At 41.0% G+C, this 24,217-nt stretch overlaps 1 protein-coding gene across 2 annotated transcripts; it reads left to right on the forward strand.

The window, feature by feature from the left end:
* Positions 1 to 18,624: 18,624 nt before the first annotated feature.
* On the forward strand, positions 18,625 to 23,455 carry LOC122002546 (ethylene-overproduction protein 1-like). 2 transcript variants are annotated; one of them, XM_042557747.1, is made up of 5 exons: positions 18,625 to 19,076; positions 19,203 to 21,278; positions 21,554 to 21,845; positions 21,937 to 22,246; positions 22,773 to 23,455. In XM_042557747.1, the coding sequence occupies exons 2-5, from the start codon at positions 19,237 to 19,239 to the stop codon at positions 23,003 to 23,005; spliced, it is 2,877 nt and encodes a 958-aa protein (XP_042413681.1). In that variant the 5' UTR covers positions 18,625 to 19,076; positions 19,203 to 19,236; the 3' UTR covers positions 23,006 to 23,455. The 2 variants fall into 2 exon arrangements, with proteins under 2 accessions (XP_042413681.1, XP_042413680.1); XM_042557746.1 differs by having other exon boundaries at positions 18,626 to 21,278.
* The last annotated feature ends 762 nt before the right edge of the window (positions 23,456 to 24,217 follow it).

Here is a 24,217-nt window from a genome sequence, read left to right on the forward strand (position 1 = left end):
GAGGAGTACCGACATCTGTTCCATGATTCGCAAATTGCAATTCCACTGTTCTGTTCTTTGTTGTAGGGCTGAAGAGAAGACAAAGAAGTTTGCTTCAGAAAGAGTTGAAAAGTTGTGGAAAAGTATCCTTTTCAATCCTTAGTTTGAATGCTCGCGTTGACTGTAGTAGCCTCTTCCAGACTTCACACATCTTTTCTCCATCTTCAACTTGAAGGCTGATTTATCTCCCCCCGCTAGATAGCAAAAGGTCAGTTTGATTTCTACTCTTCCAAGTTTGACTTCAAACTTCCGTGTTTGTGGCTCTTAAATCTTTATCAAATGCTTTGTTAAACTAATTCAAAGTTATTTCCTTTTGCTTAAAATTCTTGTCTACGACTGAATTGGTTGTTGATACAAGGTAGGAAATCTTTCACATTGTACAAATATTCTTAATATAAAATTTCTGCTTTAATTACTAGTTTACAGCCAGCCCTACCTACAATAACAGTGCATCTCCCACAAACAAAACAAAACAAAACATAGCAAAGTGACAGCGCAAGCTCCACCGTGACACACACATTTCGTTCTATAATCAAACTATCAAACAAAGCAGGTAAAACTTTCTGGTTGATTCTGCAAACATTTTGTCTCTACATCTTCTCCTCTTTTGCCTTCATAATTTCACCTTTTTTTTAAAAAAAAAAGGAAAAAAAAAGGAAGAATACAATGTTAAGAAAGGTTTTGATCCCCTTATTTAATTTTGGTGGGTCTCGATTGTTTTATTTTCCTTCCAAATTAAGAACTTCCGTCAACTTTATGATGTTCAAGTATTGAATTTGTTAACTTCATTCAAGTATTAAATTAGCAACCGAATCATTAATTTCATCGTTAAATTAACGGATTTTGTTACTATTTTAGGAATTAATTTTGGTCGTTAATTTAATGATGGAGTTAATTTCGTTAGCTATTTCGTTAATTCCCTCTATTGCTTTCCCAAATTCCTGCTGTTTATCACTTCCCGGTCACTTTCCTTTCCTGATGAAATATTAATTCTATTGCTATTTTAGCAAGCGAATATTAATTCAGTCTATAATAATTGAAGAATATTAATTCTGTCTATTTTAGAAATTTGGTCGCTAATTCCCTTTGTTACTTTCCCAAATTCCCATTGTTCGTCACTTCCCCATCACCTTCCCTATCTGCGGCCTCACGAGGCCTGGAGGCCGCGCCATTTCAAAGCAATTGAACCAAACCTAAACTGGTCGAACCATGGATCACGTTGCGAGGCCGAAGGCAAACAAAGAGAAAGTTTCAAAAGTGAGCACTCATCTAGAACAAAAGTGAAGCTGGGAAGGGGGAAGCAAATACATGCTCATCGTCGGGCTCCTGGGTTCGAGCCCATCTTGTTTCCTAGTTGCATTCCTAACTCGTACCCTCTTGCCTCTCGATCACCCGACTGAGTTCTTTTGAGAAACGATGGAGGATTCCGGTCACTAGAGGTCCTTGTGTCTAGGGCTATTTTTTCTGGAGTGGGGCTGTTGTAGGACGACACAGACCCTTTGCTAGGAAAAATGGCAAGTGGAACGGCAGCTAATTGTTAGAGGTTACTGCACGTGGCAGTTACTTCAAGATAGTGCAGTGCTTGCACACAGTGTATTTTTTGCACTTACTGCACGTAGTGCAGTTCCGAAAAAACTGCTGAGATGCTCCCTGTATATGGCATCCAAGTGAAGCACAAAAGATATTGATGCATTTAAGAATTTTAAGCAAGAAGAACATCCATAGATTAGGAGGGATTTGGCTCGTAAAACTTTCAAGAAAAGTTCGTCATAATCATCTTTGTGATGGCAAGTACAATGATCTACGAGAGATCATTGTAAATTTACAGGTTACAGGCTTCACTTTATATGTTATATGTCATGGATCTAGAATTTACCAAATTAATTTGGAGAAATCAAGCTGATTATGTTAACTCAAGATAATTTGACATCCATAAATTTAACCTTACGAAAATGCATAATTAGCTATAACCTATATACTTAATTGAGTGTCTTTTAAATCTATTCCATATCAACGTTGGACTGAGACATTGGAATTTAGCTGTTTATGTTCATGATAAAACTCATAGATATGAACAATTAGAACTCATAGGTAAAAAGTGTATTTTTATAAGGTATTCAGATATTTCTAAGGGTTATGTCTATTGGGTTGCAAGATTGCAAGCAAAGTCTCACATTGAAAATACATAGGCAAGATCATATATTTATAAGGGAAAGATATCTCCATTGATATGAAACCTTTTGGGCAGAGCTCAAAAATAAAACCATGAGGACTTAGATTTAAAGTGGACAATATCATGTCATTATAAAGATATTTAAATTCATTTTGGTCCTAACAATGTCTTCATTGGTGAGCAATAAGATGAAATCATCTATAAAATAGAGTCAAGAGATGTTACTTTTCTCAAAACTGAGTTGATTAAACAATTCCTTTATTTGCAACAGAGGAGAAGGATAATATTTCTTTATGACGAGGTATCACGAGAGATGTCTAAATCTAGTTAACTCAGTGGGAGTGATTTAATAATTAATAGGATGATTTCTCAATAATTCTACGAAGAAGTAGCCGTAAGATTATTCCTCATAGAAGGTTTGATATTGAGAATGAGACATTAATGATTTTCCTAGTTGACGATAAGGAACCTCAAACGGTTGAGGAAGCATTAAGATGCTCGGTTAAAGAACAATGAAAAATTAAATGGACAAGGAAATGAAGTTTATGAGAAAGAATCAAGTTTGAGATTTAATCGATTGTCTTTTGGGCCAAAGGGCTATTGGGAATAAGTGGATTCTCAAAATTAAGAGGAAAGTAGATGGATTGATTAATCGATACAAAGCTCAGCTGGTTATAAAAGGATATACCCAAATAGAGAGTATCGATTTTGAAAAGATATTTTCCCTTGTTGTGAAGTTTGTGTCAATACATGTCATCTTAGCTATAGTAACACATTTTGACTTGGAATTATATCAGATGGACGTAAAAATGTCTTTCTTTAATGGTAATCTTGACGATGAAATCTATGTGACAAAATCAGAAGGTTAAATTGCTGAAAGCCAAGAGAATAAAGTATATAGATTTAAAAAGTATATATATGTGCTAAAAAGTATCAAGATAATGGAACATAAGATTTAATGAAGTCATTTTATTTTATGATTTTAAAATGATCAATGAGAATAATTGTGTTTACCTAAGAAAGGAGAAAGGAAAGTTAGTCATGTTATCATTATATGTTGATGGTATGTTAATAGCTGGAAATGATATGAAGTTTGTAATAGAATTCAAATCATGACTTTTATCACAATTTGACATAATAGATATGGGAGAAGCTGAGTACATTTTAGGAGTAAAGATGATTAGAAATCAATCAAAAATATTATTGGTTTGTATCAATAGGCTTATATCACTAAGATGCTACAATACTTCAATATATCAGATTTAAACATTGAACAAACACTTGTAGCGAGATATACTATTTTGAGCAAAAATATATATCCCAAGACTTCTGAAGAAATAGTCGAAATGAAGAAAAAATCATATGTAGTATCATTAATAGTTTGATGTACGCTATATATGTTGTGTACTTGTCCTGATATTAGCTATGTTGTTGGCTTAGTTAGCCGTCCAGTCAAACCCAAGATCGAGATACTAAAAAGCGGTAAAAAAGATATTTAGATATCTCAAAGGGACAATAGATTATTATTTCTATTTCTAAGGATCAAATATAAGCCTGAAGGGATATACAGATGTAGATTAGGCAGGATACTTTGATAGCATAAAAATCACATATGACTATGTCTTCTTGCTAAATGGTGGTACTATCTCATAGAACAACAAGAAACATGCTTGTGTAACACTGTCGACAATAGAAGCTTAGTATGTGTCTTGCACAGTGGCTATACAAGAAGTTGTCTGGTTAAGAAGGTTCCTGAAGTGTCTGAAGATTGCTGAGAACAATGGGAGTCTAGTTGTAGTGTACTATGACAATCAAGTTGCTATAGTTTTTTTCAAGGATCCCCAATATTACAGCAAAGGTAAACATATAGAAATTAAGTATAATTTTATAAGGGATATTATTAATAATAAAAAGATAATTCTTGAGTATATCCCTACACGTGCTATGCTTGCAGATCTTTTTACTAAATTATTGACTAAAGAGTTATTTTAAGGATATGTAAAGTCTTTGGGACTTCATAGAATGTAATACCTTGTAAAGACAATTAGATATATGAAAACGTTATGATATATTCAGTGTATATGTCGTTGTTACATTTTTAGATAAAGTCTCAATGAGCATGTTGGTAGATGGATATTGGTCCGCTCACATGGATAATAATCTCTATTTATTAAGTATAAATAGAGGTAAGACTATTATTTATGGGAAAGCTTATATAGTTGTGAATAAAGACATACCCATAAGTTAGATTTCCTTGATAGTTGTGTCAAGATAAGATCATTTATATATTGATAATGATAGGAGTAAATGAACCTACCATTTACTAAACCTGTTAAAGGTTAGATTGGAATTCATGAGTTGAATTTATGATTAGACATTATGTTGGATCGAGACTCATGTGAGAGGTGGGGTGAATCATGCGGTTTTGAAAAAAAAATTAATTTTAAAATCAAAGTAAGTAAGCACAGTGGAAATAGAACAAAAATAGACAAGGACTCAGGTCTCGTAGATCTATCGACGGGTAATCCATTAATAACCTCTTCCGGAATCGTCGGAAGAGGCGATTGAGTACAAAAAGAATAGGACAAAGTGTAACACGTTACACTTTTCTTTTTGCAATATTTAAGTATAATATTGAAACTCGTTACCCAACACTTTCGAAGATGACCGGATCTCGTTTGGTGTTGGATGGCTTCTCAGCGGTAGTCGGACACAGTAACATCGTAATGGATGCGTAGAAGCTCGTAGAGGAGTTGGTGAAGAAGGCTTGGTCGAGCATCGCCTTTATGGAGTGTGGAAGGCACCTTCCATAGCCTTGAAGACTCCTCTAATGTGCAAAATCTGATCTTGAACAGCTCGCTCCTTATCGTCGATGAAGTCTATTTTTATCCGTAGGAAGGCGCCTTCTATGAACAGTACTCAAGGCGCCTTCCGTCACCTGGAAGGTGCCTCGAGTACTATTCACCCGAGACCTTTTATACTCCCTTTGTCTTGAAAATATGTTAGTCTAACATAAACATATTTAACCTGTAAAACAATATTAGTACAATAATGATATAATTAATTTATGACTCAGACTCTGTCCTCCAGACCATGATCTAGTCAGAGTCTTAATTTAGGTTTTAAAAATTGACATAAATTGGACCGACGCCTACTGTCCCCTCAATCGGAGCGCGTCCTCATAGAGTCACTCTCCTCCAGTGACTTACCTCCACTAACCTGCTAACATCTGATTCTTCAAACCTATTTGAACTTTCTCTGGCCTTGCTTAGTATCTGACTAAGTTGATCTACTAAGACTTACCTGCCAATCCTTCGATTAGGACTTACCTTTGTTAGTCATCCAGTCCTGACTAGACTTCTCTCTTCCAAATATCAAGTCTTGTTTAAATTAACCCTTATTCAAATTGATCAGACTTAGGTACATTGTCAAACATCAAAACCATAAAGGTCGATTGCACCAATAATCTCTCCCTTAATCCACTAATAACCTCTTCTATAATCACCGAAAGAGGGGGTCGAGTATAAAAAGAATAGGATAAAGTGTAACACGCTACACTTTTCTTTTTGTAATATTGAAGTACAATATTGAAACTCGTTAGCCAACACTTTCGAAGATGACCGGATCGTGCTCGGTGTTGGACGACTTCTCAGCGACAGTCAGACGCAACAACGTCGTAGCAAAGCAATAGCAGAAAGCCGAAGCAATTAAAATTTTAAATGGACACGTAGAAGCTCGTAGAAGAGTTGGTGAAGAAAACTTGGTCGAGCAGCACCTTTATAGAGTGTGGAAGGTGCCTTCCATAGTCTTGAAGGCGCCTCCAATATACAAAATCTGATCCTGAACAACTCGCTTCTTATCATCAACGAAGTTTATTTTTATCTATTGGAAGGCACCTTCCAAGCCTTTGAAGATGCCTTCTATGAATAGTACTCAAGGCACCTCCGTCACATGGAAGGCGCCTTTGGTACTATTCATCCGAGGCCTTTTATCCTTCCTTTTCCCTGTAAAATGTATTAGTCCAACATAAAAATATTTAACCTACAAAATAAGGTTAGCACAATAATGATATGATTAATTTATGACTTAGATCTTATCCTCCATATCAAGATCTAATCAAAGTCTCAATTTAAATTTTTGAAATGAACCTAAATTGAATCGACGCCTACTATCCCCTCAACCGGGATGTGTCTTCTCAAAGTCACTCTCCTCCAGTGACTTACCTCCACTTACCTGCCAAACATCTAGTCTTTCAGGCCTATTTGGACTTTCTCTGGCCTTGTTTAGTATCTGACCAAGTTGATCTACTGAGACTTACTTGCAACACTGAGTTAGCACAATAGATAAACACTGAGTTAGCACAATAGATAAAATAGTAAAGTAAAATAGTGTTACTAGATTTCAGGATTCACTGGTCTGGTTGACTGCGCGAGGTAGATCAGAAATCAGTTGATCACACATGCTTGGAGTTTACTCCTCCAAGACTGATCATTACCTAGGGTTACCTCCCCGTAGGGTTGCCCAACTTTACTCACTAGGATTTCCATTGCCCAACTTTACTTACCAGGACTTCCACCATCTAGCTTCACTTACTAGAGCTCGACTTCACTTACCAGGACTTGCACCACTTAGCTTCACTCACTAGAGCTCGACTTCACTCACCAGGACTTCCACTATCTAGCTTCACTCACTAGGGCTCGACTTCACTTACCAAGAGTTCCATTACCTAGTTTCACTCACTAGGGTCCGACTTCACTCACCTAGACTTCCCCTTGCCTAACATCCATTTAGGACTAGTCACTCAGTAGATTTCTCACCTATCTATCCTTCAGTTAGGACTTATCCTTACTAGTTATCTAGTCCTGACAAGACTTCTTTCTTCCAGACATTAAGTCTTGTTTGGATTAACCTTTGGTTAAACTTACTAGACTTAGATACATTGTCAAACATCAAAACCCCATAGATCAATTGCACCAACACATTAGGTATGTTTAGATTAAAATTTGTACGATGTTAAATTTTAAGTAAAACATGTGCTATTGGTGAAGAGAATAACATCGTAGCATGTGATTTATATCACATATGCTATAGTGACAATAAGGGTAGTAGGAGAATAAATCTTTGCTTCTCTACTATATGAGACTCTTGAGATTATAAATTAATCTCCATCATATCCTAAGTGACTATTTAGTTGTCTACTTGAAATTCTAATCAATATTTGCTACTTTAGCATGTTTTCTATTGTCTATGGATGATTCAATCTATAGAGCATAACTATGAAAGCGACTGATTAGAATGAATAAATTCTAGCTAAAAGGAAGATTAATATTGATTTACATCATTGACATTAATTCATTGGTCGACTAATTATATTTTTTTGTTTGATACTTAAAATATGATTGTGAATAATTGTATTGATTGGAGATGTTGAACATGCCCTCGACATAATAGTCATTATGGGGGATTAGAAATGTTTATATTGATGTGAATGATTTAAGCTAGGGTAAAGGTAAGATATTGATGTCTCAGATTCGTTTTATAGAGTAGATAAGTTAAGTGTAACAACTTTCTTAACAATTAATGTTCAGTGTATTTATTGTCGCATGAACCATTTTTCTTTAAATATGAATTGGATGTTCTTATTTGGTCTTTATGACTAATTAATCTTTTGCTTTAGTATTTATGACTTGATTCTTATATAGTTTATGTGACTTATATGATCTATATGGCTTGACATGAATGAGTGGGAGATGTTAGAGGTTACTGCATATGGCAGTTATTTCAAGATAGTGTAGTGCTTCCAAGTAGTGCATTTTCTGCACTTACTACATGTAGTGTAGTTCCGAAAAAAACTACTGAGATGATCCCTATATATGGCATCCAACTGAAGCACAAAAGAGATTGATGCACTTAAAAAAATTTTTGCAAGAAGAACATCTATAGATTGGGAGGGATTTGGTTCATAAAACCTTTAGGACAGTTTGTCGTAATCATCTTTGTGACTACAAGTGTAAACGAGAACAAGCAAGAAGAATTGAGATTTGCAGCAGATCATTGAAAGTTTTTACAGGCTTCGTATTTTATATATCATGGATTTAGAATTAGTACTACACTAATGATGTTGGGATTCATCTGGTTCATCCCAACTTTCGGTCCCTTCTCTTGGGTTCTCTCCAACATGGAAGGTATGGAGTGATTTTTTCTTATAGGTCCTTGCCGATAGCTGTTTGTTTTGAAATTTGGGGTTTTTTCAAGAAGTGATTCTAAATTTTTTGTTTCTCCACGCTCCTTATCTTCCGCAAAAGTTGATGGTTTAAATCCGTATGATAACTGATACGGTGCATGGTCGTGGGGTCAGTAAGATGATGTGATTAGGAGTCAAGACCATAGGATGGTCAGGAATCAAGCTTACATAGAGGTCAGAAGTCTAACCCCCGTGGAGTCAAGACCACAGGGTGCATGGTATGATAACTGATACGGTGCATGGTCGTGGGGTCAGTAAGATGATGTGATTAGGAGTCAAGACCACAGGATGGTCAGGAATCAAGCTTACATAGAGGTCAGAAGTCTAACCCCCATGGAGTCAAGACCACAAGGTGCATGGTATGATAACTGATACGGTGCATGGTCGTGGGGTCAGTAAGATGATGTGATTAGGAGTCAACACCACAGGATGGTCAGGAGTCAAGCTTACGTAGAGGTCAGAAGTCTAACCCCCGTGGAGGTCAAAAGTCAAGCTTACGAGGAGATCAGAAGTCCAGCCCCTATGGAGGTCAGAAGTCAAGCTTGCGTGGCCATGGTTAAAGTCTCAGCTGACGGGGCAGTCAAAGGAGAGGATTGCAGGTTGGCCCAAATCCAGCCTAGATAGCAATCAAGAGCTGGGCTCACAGGCCAGGTATAGCGGAGAACTGGGCTCACAGGCCTGGCGTACAGGTCGGGACGTACAAGCCATGGATAACTGAAAACATAAGCCGATCGGAATACAGACCTCATGTACAGGTCGGGAAGTACAAGCCATGGATAACTAACGACAGAAGCAGGTCGAAATACAGACTTGGCGTACAGGTCGAGACGTACAAGCCATGGATAACTAACAGAAGCAGGTCGGAATACAGACCTGGCGTACAGGTCGGGAAGTACAAGTCATGGATAATTTACGACAGAAGCAGGTCGGAATACAGACTTGGCGTACAGATCGGGACGTACAAGCCATAGATAACTGACGACAGAAGCAGGTCGAAATACAGACCTGGCGTACAGGTCAAGACGTACAAGTCATGGATAACTAACAGAAGCAGGTCGGAATACAGACTTGGTGTACAGGTCGGGAAGTACAAGCCATGGATAATTAACGACAGAAGTAGGTCGGAATACAGACTTGACATACAGATCGGGATGTATAAGCAATAGACAACTGACGATAGAAGCAGGTCAGAATATAGACCTGGCGTACAGGTCGAGACGTACAAATCATGGATAATTGACGACATAAGCCGGTCAGAATACAGACCTGACGTACAGGTCAGGACGTACAAACCATGGATAACTGACGACATAAGCCGGTCGGAATACAGACCTGGCGTACAGGTCGGGATGTACAAATCAGGGATTATGAAGGGTAGAAGCGGGTCGGTTTACAGACCTGACTTACAAGTTTGGACATATCCTCACGGCATGAGATAAAGGGATTGAAGAGCACAGGTCAGAATTCAAGATTAATGGAAGCAGACCGATGCACACAGGTTAGGATTTATAGCCTTATGGCTTAGGATACGTAGATCGATAAAACGTACAGGTCGAGATGTACTAGCCAAGGATACAGGTCAGGATTTATATCCTAAGGGTCTGAGATAAACAAAGTTGGCGGGATGTGTTAGCCAAGGATATAGGTCAGGATTTATATCCTCAGGGTCCGAGATAAGCAAAGTTGGAGGCAGGCATACAAGTCGGGACAAACAAAGTCAGACGTACAGCCTGGAATTAGGGATAAACAATACCGGACTAAGGTATACAGGGTGCGACATGTAATGCCAATAAGAGACAAGACCTGTCACGGTGTGCAACAGGAGATGCATAGGACAAGGGTCGAAGCACAGGTCTGGAGGCAACGTCAGATCGGGGTTATCAAGATATCAGAACGAGGTTAGCAAGTGTAAAGGTCCAGCGTAGCAATCACAAGCGGAGGATGCCAAGCACTACAGGACAAGCGAGCCAGGGAATCGTAACTGCCTGTTAGAGAATAATCAGCGTGTCAGGGAATATGCTAACAGTTGGGACTCATTACCCCTTTGGTTCTGTCGCCAGCCTATGAGGAGGTGTCGCATGTCATTCACCGCCAGACAACGCCTGACAGCCAACATTCCCTGACACCCACCAGGTCCCAGAAACATCCGTTGCAGTATAAAAAGGGATGCTTTGTCCCTTATGCAGGTACGCTCACTCGTCATTTTTTACTCGTCTTTACTTTTCGTCCTTTCTCTGTACTTCTGGGGAAAAAGTACCTGACTTGAGCGTCGGAGGGACTGACGCGGGGACTTTTTCCCTAGTTTCTGGTCTCTAACGATGGGTGGACTCGTCTGAGTGTGCGTAGAGTCATAGCGTCATCATCTCAGTCATCATCCTTCGTTATCCGCCCATAGGAACCCTTCCGGAGGGTGCCAAGTAGATCGGACGCCGCAGCGACTTTCCGTCAACCTCCAATACATCAAGGCCCGTCTTCATCCGACTTAGTTTTCAGACGGGATCGATAACATTATTGAAAGAGATGTCTTATCAACTAGAATGGTCTCACATCCAATGTAGCTTAGGGACACCTCGTGATCAATGACCAAAAAAAAGGAGAAGTCTCCTCCTTATATTTGTTGCTAGTCTCAACCAAGAAGGAGATCCATATTTCTTATATGTTTAATTTGATTTCACTTGGATTATATATAATGTGATTTGGTCAAAACCTTCACTGCATGTCTTGTGTTTACTTTTAAATTAAATTTAAATTCCATTGACTAAACAATTGTTGTAGGCTTATATTTGAAAACAAAGTAAGTGAAAAAAGACTATATGATTATATTCGAGTTGGATGCAATTGAATTGCATTCTATGATAAAGTGGCAATCTCTTTGTGTCACCTCATGAAACATTAGATTTAAAGTGGCAACCACCTTAAACATATCAAGCACATATTTAGTTGATACATATTAAGTGAGCAATCTATGTCTCAAAGAAGTACATAGATATCCTTTAGTCATCATATAACTCCTAGGTAACTCTATGGTACCATTAAGAAAATATTTAAAGTGAAGACTTGTAGCTTAACAATAGACTTCACTAGAGAAATTGGATTTAGTTCTTATGTACAATTAGAGTGGAGAGCATTCGTTTCATCTATCATGTCATACTCAAACCTGAAAGGGCCTTATAGATTGTTGTAGAATTGACATGACACTTATAATATAAAGCAAATTTCTCAGACTTTTTGCCTCGTAATATTGTACACTTAGTTTACCTCAAATATATGTTTTGTTGCCAAACAGAATTTCTAATACTGACATTTATGCTTGCTTATTTCTAGCACATGCTTTTTGTTTGTACACTTTATGCTTGCTTATTCCGGAGGATGCAGGTGATGGATGGCTGCAATGGAGCGGTGCTGATGTGGCAATCGATTGGGGATGGATTGGATCGATTGGGAGCACTATTTAAAGCTTTGACGGAACGTTTTCTCTGCAGATCTTTGCGATTTCTTTCTGCGGTTTTCTACGATCTTCACCAGCGATTTCCTCCGAGTTTCTTGCCAGTTCTTGAGGGTTCTTGGAGTGCATCTCCAAGATTCAAGAGACAACAACAACACACGGCAAGTAAGCAAGAAGAGTGTTTTCACTTGTATGTTTGTATTTCTCTTTTTGTGTGAGTTGTATTTGTGTGTTTGGGTTTGTACGAGGCTTCTCCGCCTCCGGCTGCGACCGAGAAGGAATATTTCATAGTGGAGGAGTGAGTCGGTGTGTGGATCCTTGGATTAGTCACCTCTTCTTGAGGTGGATACCAAGTAAATCCTACTTGTTAGCATTGTGTAGTTTATCTTGTAGTTGTATTCCGCTGCAAACCATCAAGACGAAGCAAATGACGCAAGTGCGCAAAGAACCGCTATTCACCCCCCTCTAGCGGGCACAAAGGTCCCTACAGAAATATCACAAGTAACGAACAGCTGGCTAGAGCTACAACATAACACCCGGGCAGGAATTTCGGGGACAACCTCAAGGCCAGGCCACTACCATTCATCTGATTCCTGAGCTAGCCCCTAAGAAGTTTCTTAACGGCTACCAGGTCGGGTCCCAGACTCTCGCCTCAATGCGAGTTATAAGTGAGCATACTCTCACGCCCAACAACCGTCCAGGTCGGTGTCCCAGACTCTCGCCCCGGTGTGAGTTATAAGTAAGCATGCTCTCACGCCCAACAACCGTCCAGGTCGGTGTCCCAGACTCTCGCCCCAGTGCGAGTTATAAGTGAGCATGCTCTCACGACCAACGCCCTTCCAGGTCGGTGTCCCAGACTCTCGCCCCAGAGCGAGTTATAAGTGAGCCTGCCCTCACGATTAACGGCTTTCTCGATCAGTATCTCTTCCTCTCGCCTCAATATGAATTTGCACGGTCTACTTTCATGCTCAACAGATCTACAGTCGTACTTCTATGGTCAATACGAAGGTACAAACAACCAAGTCCATGCAGACTACTACTTTCCCGCCCTTTTTGGTGAGTAAAAGGTATGGTAAGTAAATTATCTTTTCTAAGTTTTCTTTTCTAGCAAATTTTCTTGGAGTCGTGTGTCTATGGAACATGGTACTATAAGAAACAAGGAAGTACAGACCCAAAACTTTGAAGGCAAACAATGTAAGGAATATTATTTAATAGAAGTTGAAGTACAGACCCACGACCTTGGAGGTAGAGAAAATCTGGAGTATTATGTAAGAAAAGTTGAAGAACATTTTTCATTTCACATTATCATTACGAGATCCAGATCCGGAGACCTGATCCCTTCTTGCAAGATGAGCCTGGGCTTGAGCTAGTTCTTCCTTGATAAGTTTGATGGTGTTTTGCAGTTGACCAATGGTCTCATCCTTTATCCGGCTTTCCTCTTTCAGGAAGGCCACAGTATCTTCGTGTTTCATCTTCAGGTAAATAATATAATGGACCTGGCTTTGGAAGTCCGAATGAGCCTTAAGCTTGAGAGCTACCTCGACTCGGGTTCTGGATTTGGCCGCCAGCCAGAGCTCTTCCATTTTCCTACGGAGAGAGGTTTGAAGGTCCTTGCTTATCGTCATTTCAAGCAAGACTTCTTCTTTAAGAGCAAGCTGGTGACGTAGAGAGGATAGCTCGTCTGGTTCCATGAGTGAGAGAGGCTTAACTTGAAGAAAAGAATGTGGAAGTATATGCGACCCTTTTATAAGGAGGAAGAAGGTGAAGGGATTACCTCAGAACCTGAGACGACGTTTGGGGAATAGTGTGACGTTTATGGGAAAGATGCATGATCAAAAATCGAAGAATCAACACGCGTGTAATAAAATCCCGCGTATCTTTTATGGACAGTGATAAATTCTAAGTGGGATGTGGGGAAAAGGGGTCAAGAAATAATGAAACACAGGTCATGACAGGTAAGACTGAGGTTGGAGTCTAGTCAGTCGGACCAAAGCCTCCTTCGACTAGACTTGAGGGGGAGGCTTGTGATACGGTGCATGATAGTGGGGTCGGACAGCGGACGTGGTCGGAAGTCAAGCCCTCGGGGTGGTCAGAAGTCAAGCTCACGTGGCGGTCAGAAGTCAAACTCATGTGGCGGTCGGAAGTCAAGCCCTCGGGGTGGTCAGAAGTCAAGCCCACGTGGCGGTCAGAAGTCAAGCTCACGTAGCGGTCAGAAGTCAGACCTACGTAGTGGTCAAGAGTCTGGCCTACATGGAGGTCAAGAATCCGGCCTACGTGGAGATCAAAGGGTCAAGTTACAAGATGGTCCTAGTCAGGCACAAGTGGTAGTCCGAGGTTAGACCTACACGTCGAGTAGGAACTCGGAAGCAAGGATACAGGTCAAGATTTATAGCCTTACGGCATAGGATACTTGGACCAAAGCGTACAGGTCGGGATGTGCAAACCAAGGATACAGGTCAGGATTTATAGTCTTACGGCACAGGATACCTGGACCAAAGCGTACAGGTCGGGATGTGCAAACCAAGGATATATGTCAGGATTTATAGCCTTGAGGCGCAGAACACAGGGGCCGAAACGTACAGGTCGGGATGTGCAAACCAAAGATACAGGTCAGGACTTATAGCCTTGCGACACAAAACACAGGGGCCAAAACGTGCAGGTCAAGATGTGCCAGCTAAGGATATATGTCAGGACTTCTGGCATAGGACACATGGATTAAGGCATACAGGTCGGGACAGACAGAATCGGACTAAAGCGTACAGGTCGGGACAGACGGAATCGGACGGAGGCGTATAGGTTGGGACGCAAACGGAATCAGGATAGGGTGTACAGGTCGGGACAGACGGAATTGGACGGAGGCGTACAGGATGGGAGGTGCAAACCAAGGATACAGGTCAGGACTTATAGCCTTGAGACACAGAACACAGGGACCAAAACGTGCAGGTCGAGATGGGCCAGCTAAGGATACAGGTCAGGGCGTCTGACATAGGACACATGGATTAAGGCGTACGGGTCGGGATAGACAGAATCGGACGGAGGCATATAGGTTGGAACGGACGGAATCGGGCTAAGGCGTACAGGTCGGGATAGATGGAATCGGGATAAGGCGTACAGGTTGGGACAAAAGGAATCGGACGGAGACGTACAGGTCGGGACGCAGGATAAGCGGAACCAAATCAAGACATACAGGTCACGATACAAGGTAAGGCAGGTCAGGAGTTCACAAAACAGGACACGCAGGACAGAGCTGTTGGAGTGTATACTGAAAGCCTAAGCTTTGTAAACATTTATTAAGAATAAAGAATCACATTTGGTCAAATTATCTACATTTGTTTGTAGTTGTTCAATTAATTTATATTGTAGATAACATAGTATGTGGTGTTACATACAGAAGATGATGTTATCAGTACCTTATAAATTATAAACAGTGGCTCACGACCAAAATGGAAAGGAACAAACCATTAGAAGGTCGTAGTGTAATTAAGTATCAGTTTATCTTGACTGTATAATTACACTAGTACACTCAGAGTGTATTGAGTAGGACCATTTGAGGTCGTTTCTTTTATACCGACTTTATAAAGAAACAAAGACCTCAGTTATTATGGAAGTGTGTGCTCTTAATCCTAATGTAATAACAAGCATATATATTTGATATTTATTTCTTTAATTTATCAATGGGTGAGATTTAGTTCGTTGAATCAATAAACCCGATAAGTTGGGAAATGATATCACTTATAGTGTGTGTTGTTGATTATAGAAGGAAACTGTGTCCTAGAGATACTAGGTTGATAATGTCCTCAAGAGGAGCTCATAAAGATTGTCATGTTAAACCCTGCAGGTGGACTTAGTCCGACATGATAATAAGGTTGAGTGGTACTACTCTTGGACTTAGATATTAATTAAATGAGTTGTCAGTAACTCACTTAATTAATGGACATTCAATATCTTAAACACAGGGAGACTAACACACTCATAATAAGAAGGAGCCCAAAAATGTAATTTGGGATTGGTGCGGTAGTTCAATGATAGTTCTCTAGTGGAATGAATTATCATTGATAAAATTAAGTTGTGTGTTCGGGGCGAACACGGGATGCTTAATTTTATCGGGAGACCAAAACCAATTCCTCCTCTCGGTCCCTATCGTAGCCTCTTAGTCATAGAGTTCTATACCCACCTATACCCACTTTCTATACCCACCCAATAGGGGTCGGCCAAGCTAGCTTGGGAAACAAGCTAGGGCCGGCCTAGGTATAAGATTGGGTGGCCGGCCCTAGCTTGAACCCAAGCTAGTAGGGCCGGCCAAAACAAATTAAAAAGAATTTTAATTTTAATTTTTATTATGTGGAAGAAATAATTTATTAAAGAGAATTTAAATTAAATTATCTCTCTTGTAAAATTTACAAAAGATTAAAGAAAGAGATTAGATCTCTTTCCTTATTTGTAGATTGGTGAGATATTTTATTTTCTCTTTAAAAATTATTCACATGTTGTAAAATTAAAATTATGGAAATTTTTTTTAACCATGAAGAGATTTTTTGAAGAGAAATTTTATTTTTAAAATTTCTGGAAACAAATTAGGAAAGTTTTAATTGTTGATTGAAACTTGTCCAATTTGCTTCCCATTGATGTAGCCGGCCAATGTAGATTTAATTGGGAAATTTTGTTTTATTTTTCTCAATTAAATCATGTCAAGAAAATTGAGGAAATTTTATTGTAATTAAATTTCCTAATTTGCCTAGGCCAAGGAATATAAAAGAAGGGGTGAGGGTGCCTTCAAGAGATACAACCTCTATTGTTTTCTCTCCCTCTTTTGTTCCTTGGTGTGGTCGGCCATCCTCTCTTTCTCTTCCTCTTGTGGTGGCCGAATCTCCCTCTTCCATTGGAGCTCTTGTGGTGGCCGGATACTACTCGGAGAAGAAGAAGAAGAAGGAGAGAAAGCTAGGATCTCTTGGAGCTTGGTTAGTATTTTGGTTTTTCTCCTTGGTGAAGTTTTCCTTTGTGGCCGAACCTTGCTTGGAGGAGAAGAAGGTGGTTGGTGGTTTCTCATCTCGGTAGATAGTTGCCCACACAACGTCCGAGATTAGAAGAGGAATACGGTAGAAGATCAAGAGGTTTTTCTACAAGGTATAACTAGTAATTTTTCCTTTCCGCATCATACTAGTTATTTATGGAAATAATACCAAATACAAGAGGCTTACGTTCTAGAATTTCGAATATGTTTTTCGATGTTGTGTTCTTTTGATTTTTCTTTTCCTTGTGATTTGATTGTTCTTTTTGGTTAACCTAAAGTTATTTTATGAAATTAAATATTATATTTCTATAAAAGGTTTTGTCTAGTCGGTGGTGGTTGCTCCCATATCCAAGAAGGCCGTGTGCCTCGCCACGTCAGTACTGGGAACCAATTATGAAAATTAATATTTAATGGAATTAATAACTTAAGGTGATTTGAGTCAAACGTGTTAAGTTCCGCAGGAGATCCAAGTCTAAACCTAAAAGAATATATAGATTAAGTTTTGGATCAAAAGTGTTAAGTTCCGCAGGCGATCCAAAATTTAATTTAAAAGAACACATGGTAGCTAGGAAAAGGTTCAGACCTTTGTACAAAATTTTTGTACAGTGGAACCTCTAGGTTTTCCGAGTAGCAACCAACAAGAGCTGGATATACAGATCTGGATTTACGAAGCGACAAACGCAGGTTAGGAAATATAGGTCTACACCCTATAGAGCGAGGCCGGCAAGCATAGAGACCCAGTCCAGGGTTAACAGATCGGGGCAAGCATACACTACACGACAAGCAAGCCAGGGAATCGTAACAACCTGTCAGGGAATAATCACTGTCTGTCAGAGAATATGCTAATGGTCTGGTGCTTACCACCCGCTGATTCCTTCCTAGACCTATAGGAGGACACCACGTGTCATTCACCGCTAGACAAAGTCTGACATCCGACATTCCCTGACACCCGTCAGACTCCAGAAGCGCCTATTGCAGTAGCTTTGTCCCTTACGCAGATACGCTCACTCATCTTTTCATTCTCGTCTTTTATTTGTCGTCCTTTTACTGTGCTTCTGGGAAAAAAGTACTTGACTTGAGCGTCGGAGGGCCTGACCTAGAGACTTTTTCCTTGATTCTTGGTCTTTAACGTGAACCGGCTCGTCTAAGTGTGCGCATGGTCCTTACTTCATCATCTCCGTCATCACCCCTCCCCTCTCCCGTCATCCGCTCGTGTGAGTCCTTCCGGTGGGTGCCAGATCGACCAGGCTTCGCAACGGCTTTCCGTCAACTTCGAGGACAGCATAGTCCGTCTCTATCCGACTCAGTTTCCGTACAGAATCAATCGTAAAATAAAATGTAGTACGATAAGATAAAATATAATAGAAATAACGATAATAAGCGGATTACCTACTCCTAGCTATCAAAGCTAAATTCAAATTAATCGGGATCAACTTGAACTTAAACCAAGCAACCAACTAAAAAAAACTCTAATTCAAATTTAATCCGAATCTAAAACTCCCATCGATATATATTTTTTTTTTTTACTCTTCTCGGATTTACGATCGAATTCATTTTTGACAGCGTACTGTACTGACCGGGACCCGTGTTGATGCCCCATTGCCCCCTCAAACATCTGTTATCCGAGTGGAAACAGCTCTGTCTTTCCCATTCCCCCTCTTCCGCCATGGCTGTCAATGGAATGGCCAACACGTAAACCCTCGCATTCCTGTCCTCCATCACATTTAGATATATGCTCTTCCATCATCATCGTCGTCATCTCCTTCGTTCCTTCGACATTGTCAGCTAATCTCCATTTTTATTTTTTAATCATCCTCATAATTAACTAGAGCTAATTGTTAATCCGCAGCAGCATCGAATCCAATGCCATTCCCATTCTCATTCTATTTGACTCCGGTGAGCTGAGCTCTTTTCTTTTCTTTTTCTTTTTCTTTCCTTTACTTTCCTTTCTCCAATCCATCCATCGAGCCGAGGAACGGCCGATGCGGGGCGTGGAGAGGCCGCAGCCCCGACTTCCGCGCTCCTCCTCCATCTCCTTCCTCCTCCTCCCGCAGCGGTTGATCAATCGAAGCGTGAATCATATATCCAAGCGTTAACCACCGATCACAATCATTTTCCTTGATGACTCGTTGTTCGTCGTCTGCTGCTGCTGCTGCTAAAAAAGGTGGCGTCTTTCTCGAGGGGAAAAGGGAAGAGGGAATTTTACTGCCTGTCATGGTTTTTTTAAGCTTTGATTTTGGCCTCGGATTTTGATGTTTTCTTGCTTATTCTACCGATTTTGGGGGTAAAGTTTTGATCTTGAGATCGAGGAGGAGGAGGAGGAGATGCAGAATAATCTGTTTACCTCGCTTCGGAGTATGAAGCTGATGGAAGCGTGCAAAAGTGCGCAGGTGTACGCCTTGAATCCCAGCAATGCGGCGTCGTCTTCTGCTTCCTCGTCGTCGGTGGATAAGTCCGGCCTCGCCTCCACCTTCTCGATCCGCACCAAGTCGGTACGCGGCGCCGGTGGCGTGGGGCATCATTTCACGCCGTCCATGGTCGTTGATACGCTTCTTCCGTTCGGCTTACCCTCCATCGAGGACATCGAACCTGCTGTTGATCCTTTTCTCCGCCCCCTTGACCCAGTTGCCACGCTATCGGACTCCTTCCGCCGCCTCTCCGCGGCGGTCGATGCGGTGGGCGACCCGGCAGAGAGCCGCCTGCTGCTCCTCTGCGATCTCCACCTCGAGCAGCGGTCCCTCTTTCGCCCTCTCGCCGACCCCAAGCTCCTACGCCGGGCGCTCCGCTCCGCCCGCCTTCACGCCCCCAATCCACACCACCGCGTCGTCCTCTCCGCCTGGCTCCGCTACGAGCGGCGCGAGGACCAGTTCCATCCCGTCCCCGCCCTCCTCTCCGCCTGCTCGCCCACCTCGCCCTCCCTCGAGTGCCCCCGTGCCGCACTCCTCTCCACCTCCGATCTCCTCTGTCCCTGCCGCCGCACGCTTCCCGATCCTTCCCCTCCCTCCTCCTCCTCCTCCTCCTCCTCCGTTCCCTGCCGCCACGATCCGGACGAAGACGACGCCGACGTCTGGTTCTGCATCGCCGAGGACGAGGTCCCTTGCGTCCGCTCCCACATTGCCCTCCTCTCCAAGCCCTTCTCCACCATGCTCTACGGCAGCTTCGCAGAGGCCAAGCGCGATCATATCAGCTTTTCATTCAACGGCATATCGGCCCGCGGCATGAAGGCCGTCGCTACCTTCAGTCGCTGCGGCCGCCTCGACGAGTTCCCCCCAGACACCGTCCTCGAGCTCCTCGCCTTCGCCAACAAGTTCTGCTGTGACGGATTAAAGCACGCCTGCGACTCCAAGCTCGCGTCTTTAGTGCGCACCCATGACGACGCCCTCCTCCTCGTCGACTACGGCCTCGAGGAGACGGCCTACCTCCTCGTCGCCGCCTGCCTCCAGGTGTTCCTCCGCGAGCTCCCAAAGTCCCTCTCCGATCCCGATATCACAAGACTACTCTGCACCCAGGAAGGGAAGGACAAATTGGCGGCTGCTGGTCATTCCTCATTCTTGCTCTACCACTTCCTCTGCCAGGTAGCCATGGAGGAAGACATGAAGTCCAACACCACTGTTATGTTGCTGGAGAGACTGGTAGAATGCGCCACCCCAGGATGGCAAAAGCAGCTGTCTTTGCATCAATTGGGGTGTGTCATGCTCGAGAGGGGCGAGTTCAAGGATGCCCTGAAATGGTTCGAAGCCGCTGTCTCTGAGGGCCATGTCTATTCCCTTGTTGGTGTTGCAAGAGCTAAGTTCAAGAAGGGGCACAAGTACTCTGCCTACAAGCTTGTAGACAAGCTCATCAATGCCTCTGATCCTTCAGCAGGGTGGATGCACCAAGAGAAGTCAATCTATAGCCTTGGCAAAGAGAAGATGACTGAACTACAGCAAGCCACTGAGTTCGATCCGACCCTCCTTTACCCTTACAAGTACCGGGCCATTGCCTTAATGGAGGAGGACAAGATCGGGGCTGCAGTTGCGGAGATCAACAAAATAATCGGGTTCAAGGTCTCAACTGATTGCCTTGAGCTCCGGGCATGGTTGTTGCTCGCACTCCAGGACTACGAGGGGGCATTGCAGGATGTGAGGGCACTCATGACTCTAGACCCTGGTTACATGATGTTTCATGGGAAGCTTCATGGTGATCAATTTATTGAGATCCTCCAGCAACAAGTGAAGCAGTGGGACATGGCTGATTGCTGGATGCAGCTCTATGATCGGTGGTCCGCTGTCGATGATATTGGCTCACTTGCTGTGGTGCACCAGATGTTGGCTAAAGAGCCTACAAACAGCAGTTTAAGATTCAGGCAATCACTTCTGTTGCTAAGGTTAGCAAGCCATCTTATGAAGTATCTTCTTTAGAGATTAAACATTGCGATTAAGGTTCTTCTAATTTTTTAATTGTTTCTTATGATCATTATGAAAGGTTTAGTAAACAAGCAATCTTGAAAATTTGTAGTTGTAACTTACTGCCTAATAGTTGCATCTTGTTTTAATGCAAAAATTTTGTGCAAAACAATTGAATGCCAGATAACTAGGACAAACGTGCAAATCTTGTTGCTTGAGAAAATGGAACTATGCTGATAATAACTGTTCTATTTAGATTGAATTGCCAGAAAGCAGCAATGCATAGTTTGCGTTTGGCTCGGAATCATTCAACACATGAGCACGAAAGACTTGTTTATGAAGGATGGATCTTGTACGACACTGGTCACCGTGATGAAGCTCTTGCCAAGTCAGAGGAATCCATTTCCATCCAGAGATCATTTGAAGCTTTTTTCCTAAAAGCATATGCTCTTGCAGATTCCAACTTGGATCACACATCTTCAACACATGTGATTCAACTGCTGGAACAAGCCAATAGTTGTGCTTCTGATAACCTTCGGAAGGGTCAGGTATTAACAGCCTTCTGATAACTCTTTGGCGAGTGTTTTTTTTTTCCTTTTATGTGAGCTTTTAACTATTAGTTGAGTAAATGGTCTTTAGGCACACAATAATATGGGAAGCATATATGTTGACTGTGATATGCTGGATGAAGCTGCAGCATGCTACTTAAAAGCACTCGGTATAAAGCATACTCGTGCACACCAAGGTTTGGCACGGGTTTACTACCTAAAGAATCAAAAGAAGTTTGCTTACGATGAGATGACTAAGTTGATAGAAAAAGCGAAGAACAATGCTTCTGCATATGAAAAAAGGTCAGAATACTGTGATCGCGACATGGCAAAGAGTGATCTTAATATGGCAACAAAGTTGGATCCTCTAAGGACATACCCTTACAGATATCGTGCTGCTGGTACATTGTTTACATTCAGCAATTTTTTCTTATATAAGCTTAGATATGATTTTATTTATAATAGGAGAAGAAAATTCATAATAAGAATACATAAGCTTCACTCATTACTGAGAATTAACCTTGTTTAGCTTTAAATTTCTTGTGACATGATTCATTTTTCAAGCTCACTATTGCGATGGTTTTGTATCTACTAATAGATGCAAAAGGTGAAAAGATTAGCATCATGACTCATTTTTTAATCATTTTTTGGTAAGTTACTCATATCTGTTTTTGGTTCTGATGAATAAGATCTTCAAGCTGTTCATCTCCAATTCTATAAGTAATATATCCACGATCAATGATTGATATGTTGTGTGCTAGGACCATCCTTATTGATATCAAGATCATTCCTTCCATTCACAATGCCTTGTGTCTAACATGAATTTGAAAATGTCTTGGAGCGAAAAGCCAAGCATTAGATGCTTTTCTTTTTCATATGGTCAGTTCAACAACTAATAACTAATAACAATCCAACTTCACTCTCCAGTGTTGATGGATGATCACAAAGACCAGGAAGCAATTAAAGAGCTCTCACGGGCGATCACGTTCAAGCCAGACCTCCAGCTCCTTCACCTGCGTGCTGCATTCCATGATTCGATGGAAAACACAGAAGCCACCTTGCGAGACTGTGAAGCGGCATTGTGCCTCGACTCATCTCACTCTGACACACTCGATCTCTACAACAAAGCCCTCGGAAGAGCCAATCCCCAGAGTAGATAAAAGCTTGCTGATGTCGCATGAATGTGCTTTTTGTTACAGATTCAAGAATGTGCCTGTGGATTGCTCCACAAAACACAAAGATGGCGATCAAACAAGAAGAAAAGTGATCACATTTTTCAGGCAGAAGCCAGTGTGTATATACTTGTACAAGGTTTGTGGAAGAAATATATGAAGTGGAACAAGAAAGAAAAGAGAATGTGTCAAGGAAATTACCACATGAGAGGAGCAAGCAGAGGCCTTTGAACTGGTGGATTAGTCTCTTTGGTGTTTTCTTTCTTCATAATCTTTTTTTGAAATATGATTGCTGACAGAAAGAGGAAAAAAAAGAAAGTTACATGATATTGAGAGGGAAGAAATCAAAGGACATTTACACATATCTTGTTTGATCTTTAGTTTGTTCATTTGCGCCCCAAACACCTCAAAGTTCATGAAGAACAATATTCTTTTTATCATCCTTACTTTTTTTCCCACATGCTGATGATGTTGATCTAGGAAAAATGTAAAAAAGAAAAACAGTGCCTTTAAACTGTCTCTAGCAACACATAATTTTATATTCATTTGAACAAATATAGTTCATTTATGGATGATTAGTCGTCTTTCTCATAATGACACTACTAAAATGAAAGATCCATGATATTCTTAGGATCTGGTGGTGGTGCAATCTGAGCGCGGATAGAATAACGGTATAACACCGCTTTGGTAAAGTCGAGGTTAAAGTTAAACTTTATCTCTTTAAGACGAATTTATCCCGCACACAGTATTTACGGAACACAGCAATCGTCTCTTAAGATACGACTTTATCTTATGATAGCAGCATTATAAATCGCAAAACCTCCGAATCGAAAAAGCTTCTCGAACTCTCCAAATGCAAGTATAGAATCTAATGTTTGTTTTGAATTAGAATGAATTGAGTGAGTAAAATGAGAAAGAAAGGGATCTTATTTATACCAAGTGAAAGGGTATAAGAACCTCTTGGTTCAATTAGATCTCAACCATCTAACTTGATTTAGATGGTTTAAATTGCATCCCTTCCCAAGAGATACAATATCTCTTCATTTAGACGCCAATCAATGGTTGAGATTGAGTCATCCAAAGGGCACTAATTCCTACTCAAATCGACGATCCAAATTTGTCAATCTTGATCTAACGATTTATATTTAATTCTCATTCATATTATGTTTCTAACAATCTCCCACATGAATGAAAATTAAT

The sequence above is a fragment of the Zingiber officinale genome, chromosome 7A (genome assembly GCF_018446385.1).
Source record: "Zingiber officinale cultivar Zhangliang chromosome 7A, Zo_v1.1, whole genome shotgun sequence".
NCBI classification, from domain to species: domain Eukaryota; kingdom Viridiplantae; phylum Streptophyta; class Magnoliopsida; order Zingiberales; family Zingiberaceae; genus Zingiber; species Zingiber officinale.

Excerpts from the sequence above, each read along its gene's own strand:
- LOC122002546 (XM_042557747.1), top strand. The coding sequence starts at position 19,237 with ATGCAGAATAATCTGTTTACCTCGCTTCGGAGTATGAAGCTGATGGAA. Across the intron at positions 21,279-21,553 it reads CAATCACTTCTGTTGCTAAG|ATTGAATTGCCAGAAAGCAG; the intron begins GTTAGCAAGCCA and ends TGTTCTATTTAG. Across the intron at positions 22,247-22,772 it reads TTACAGATATCGTGCTGCTG|TGTTGATGGATGATCACAAA; the intron begins GTACATTGTTTA and ends TTCACTCTCCAG.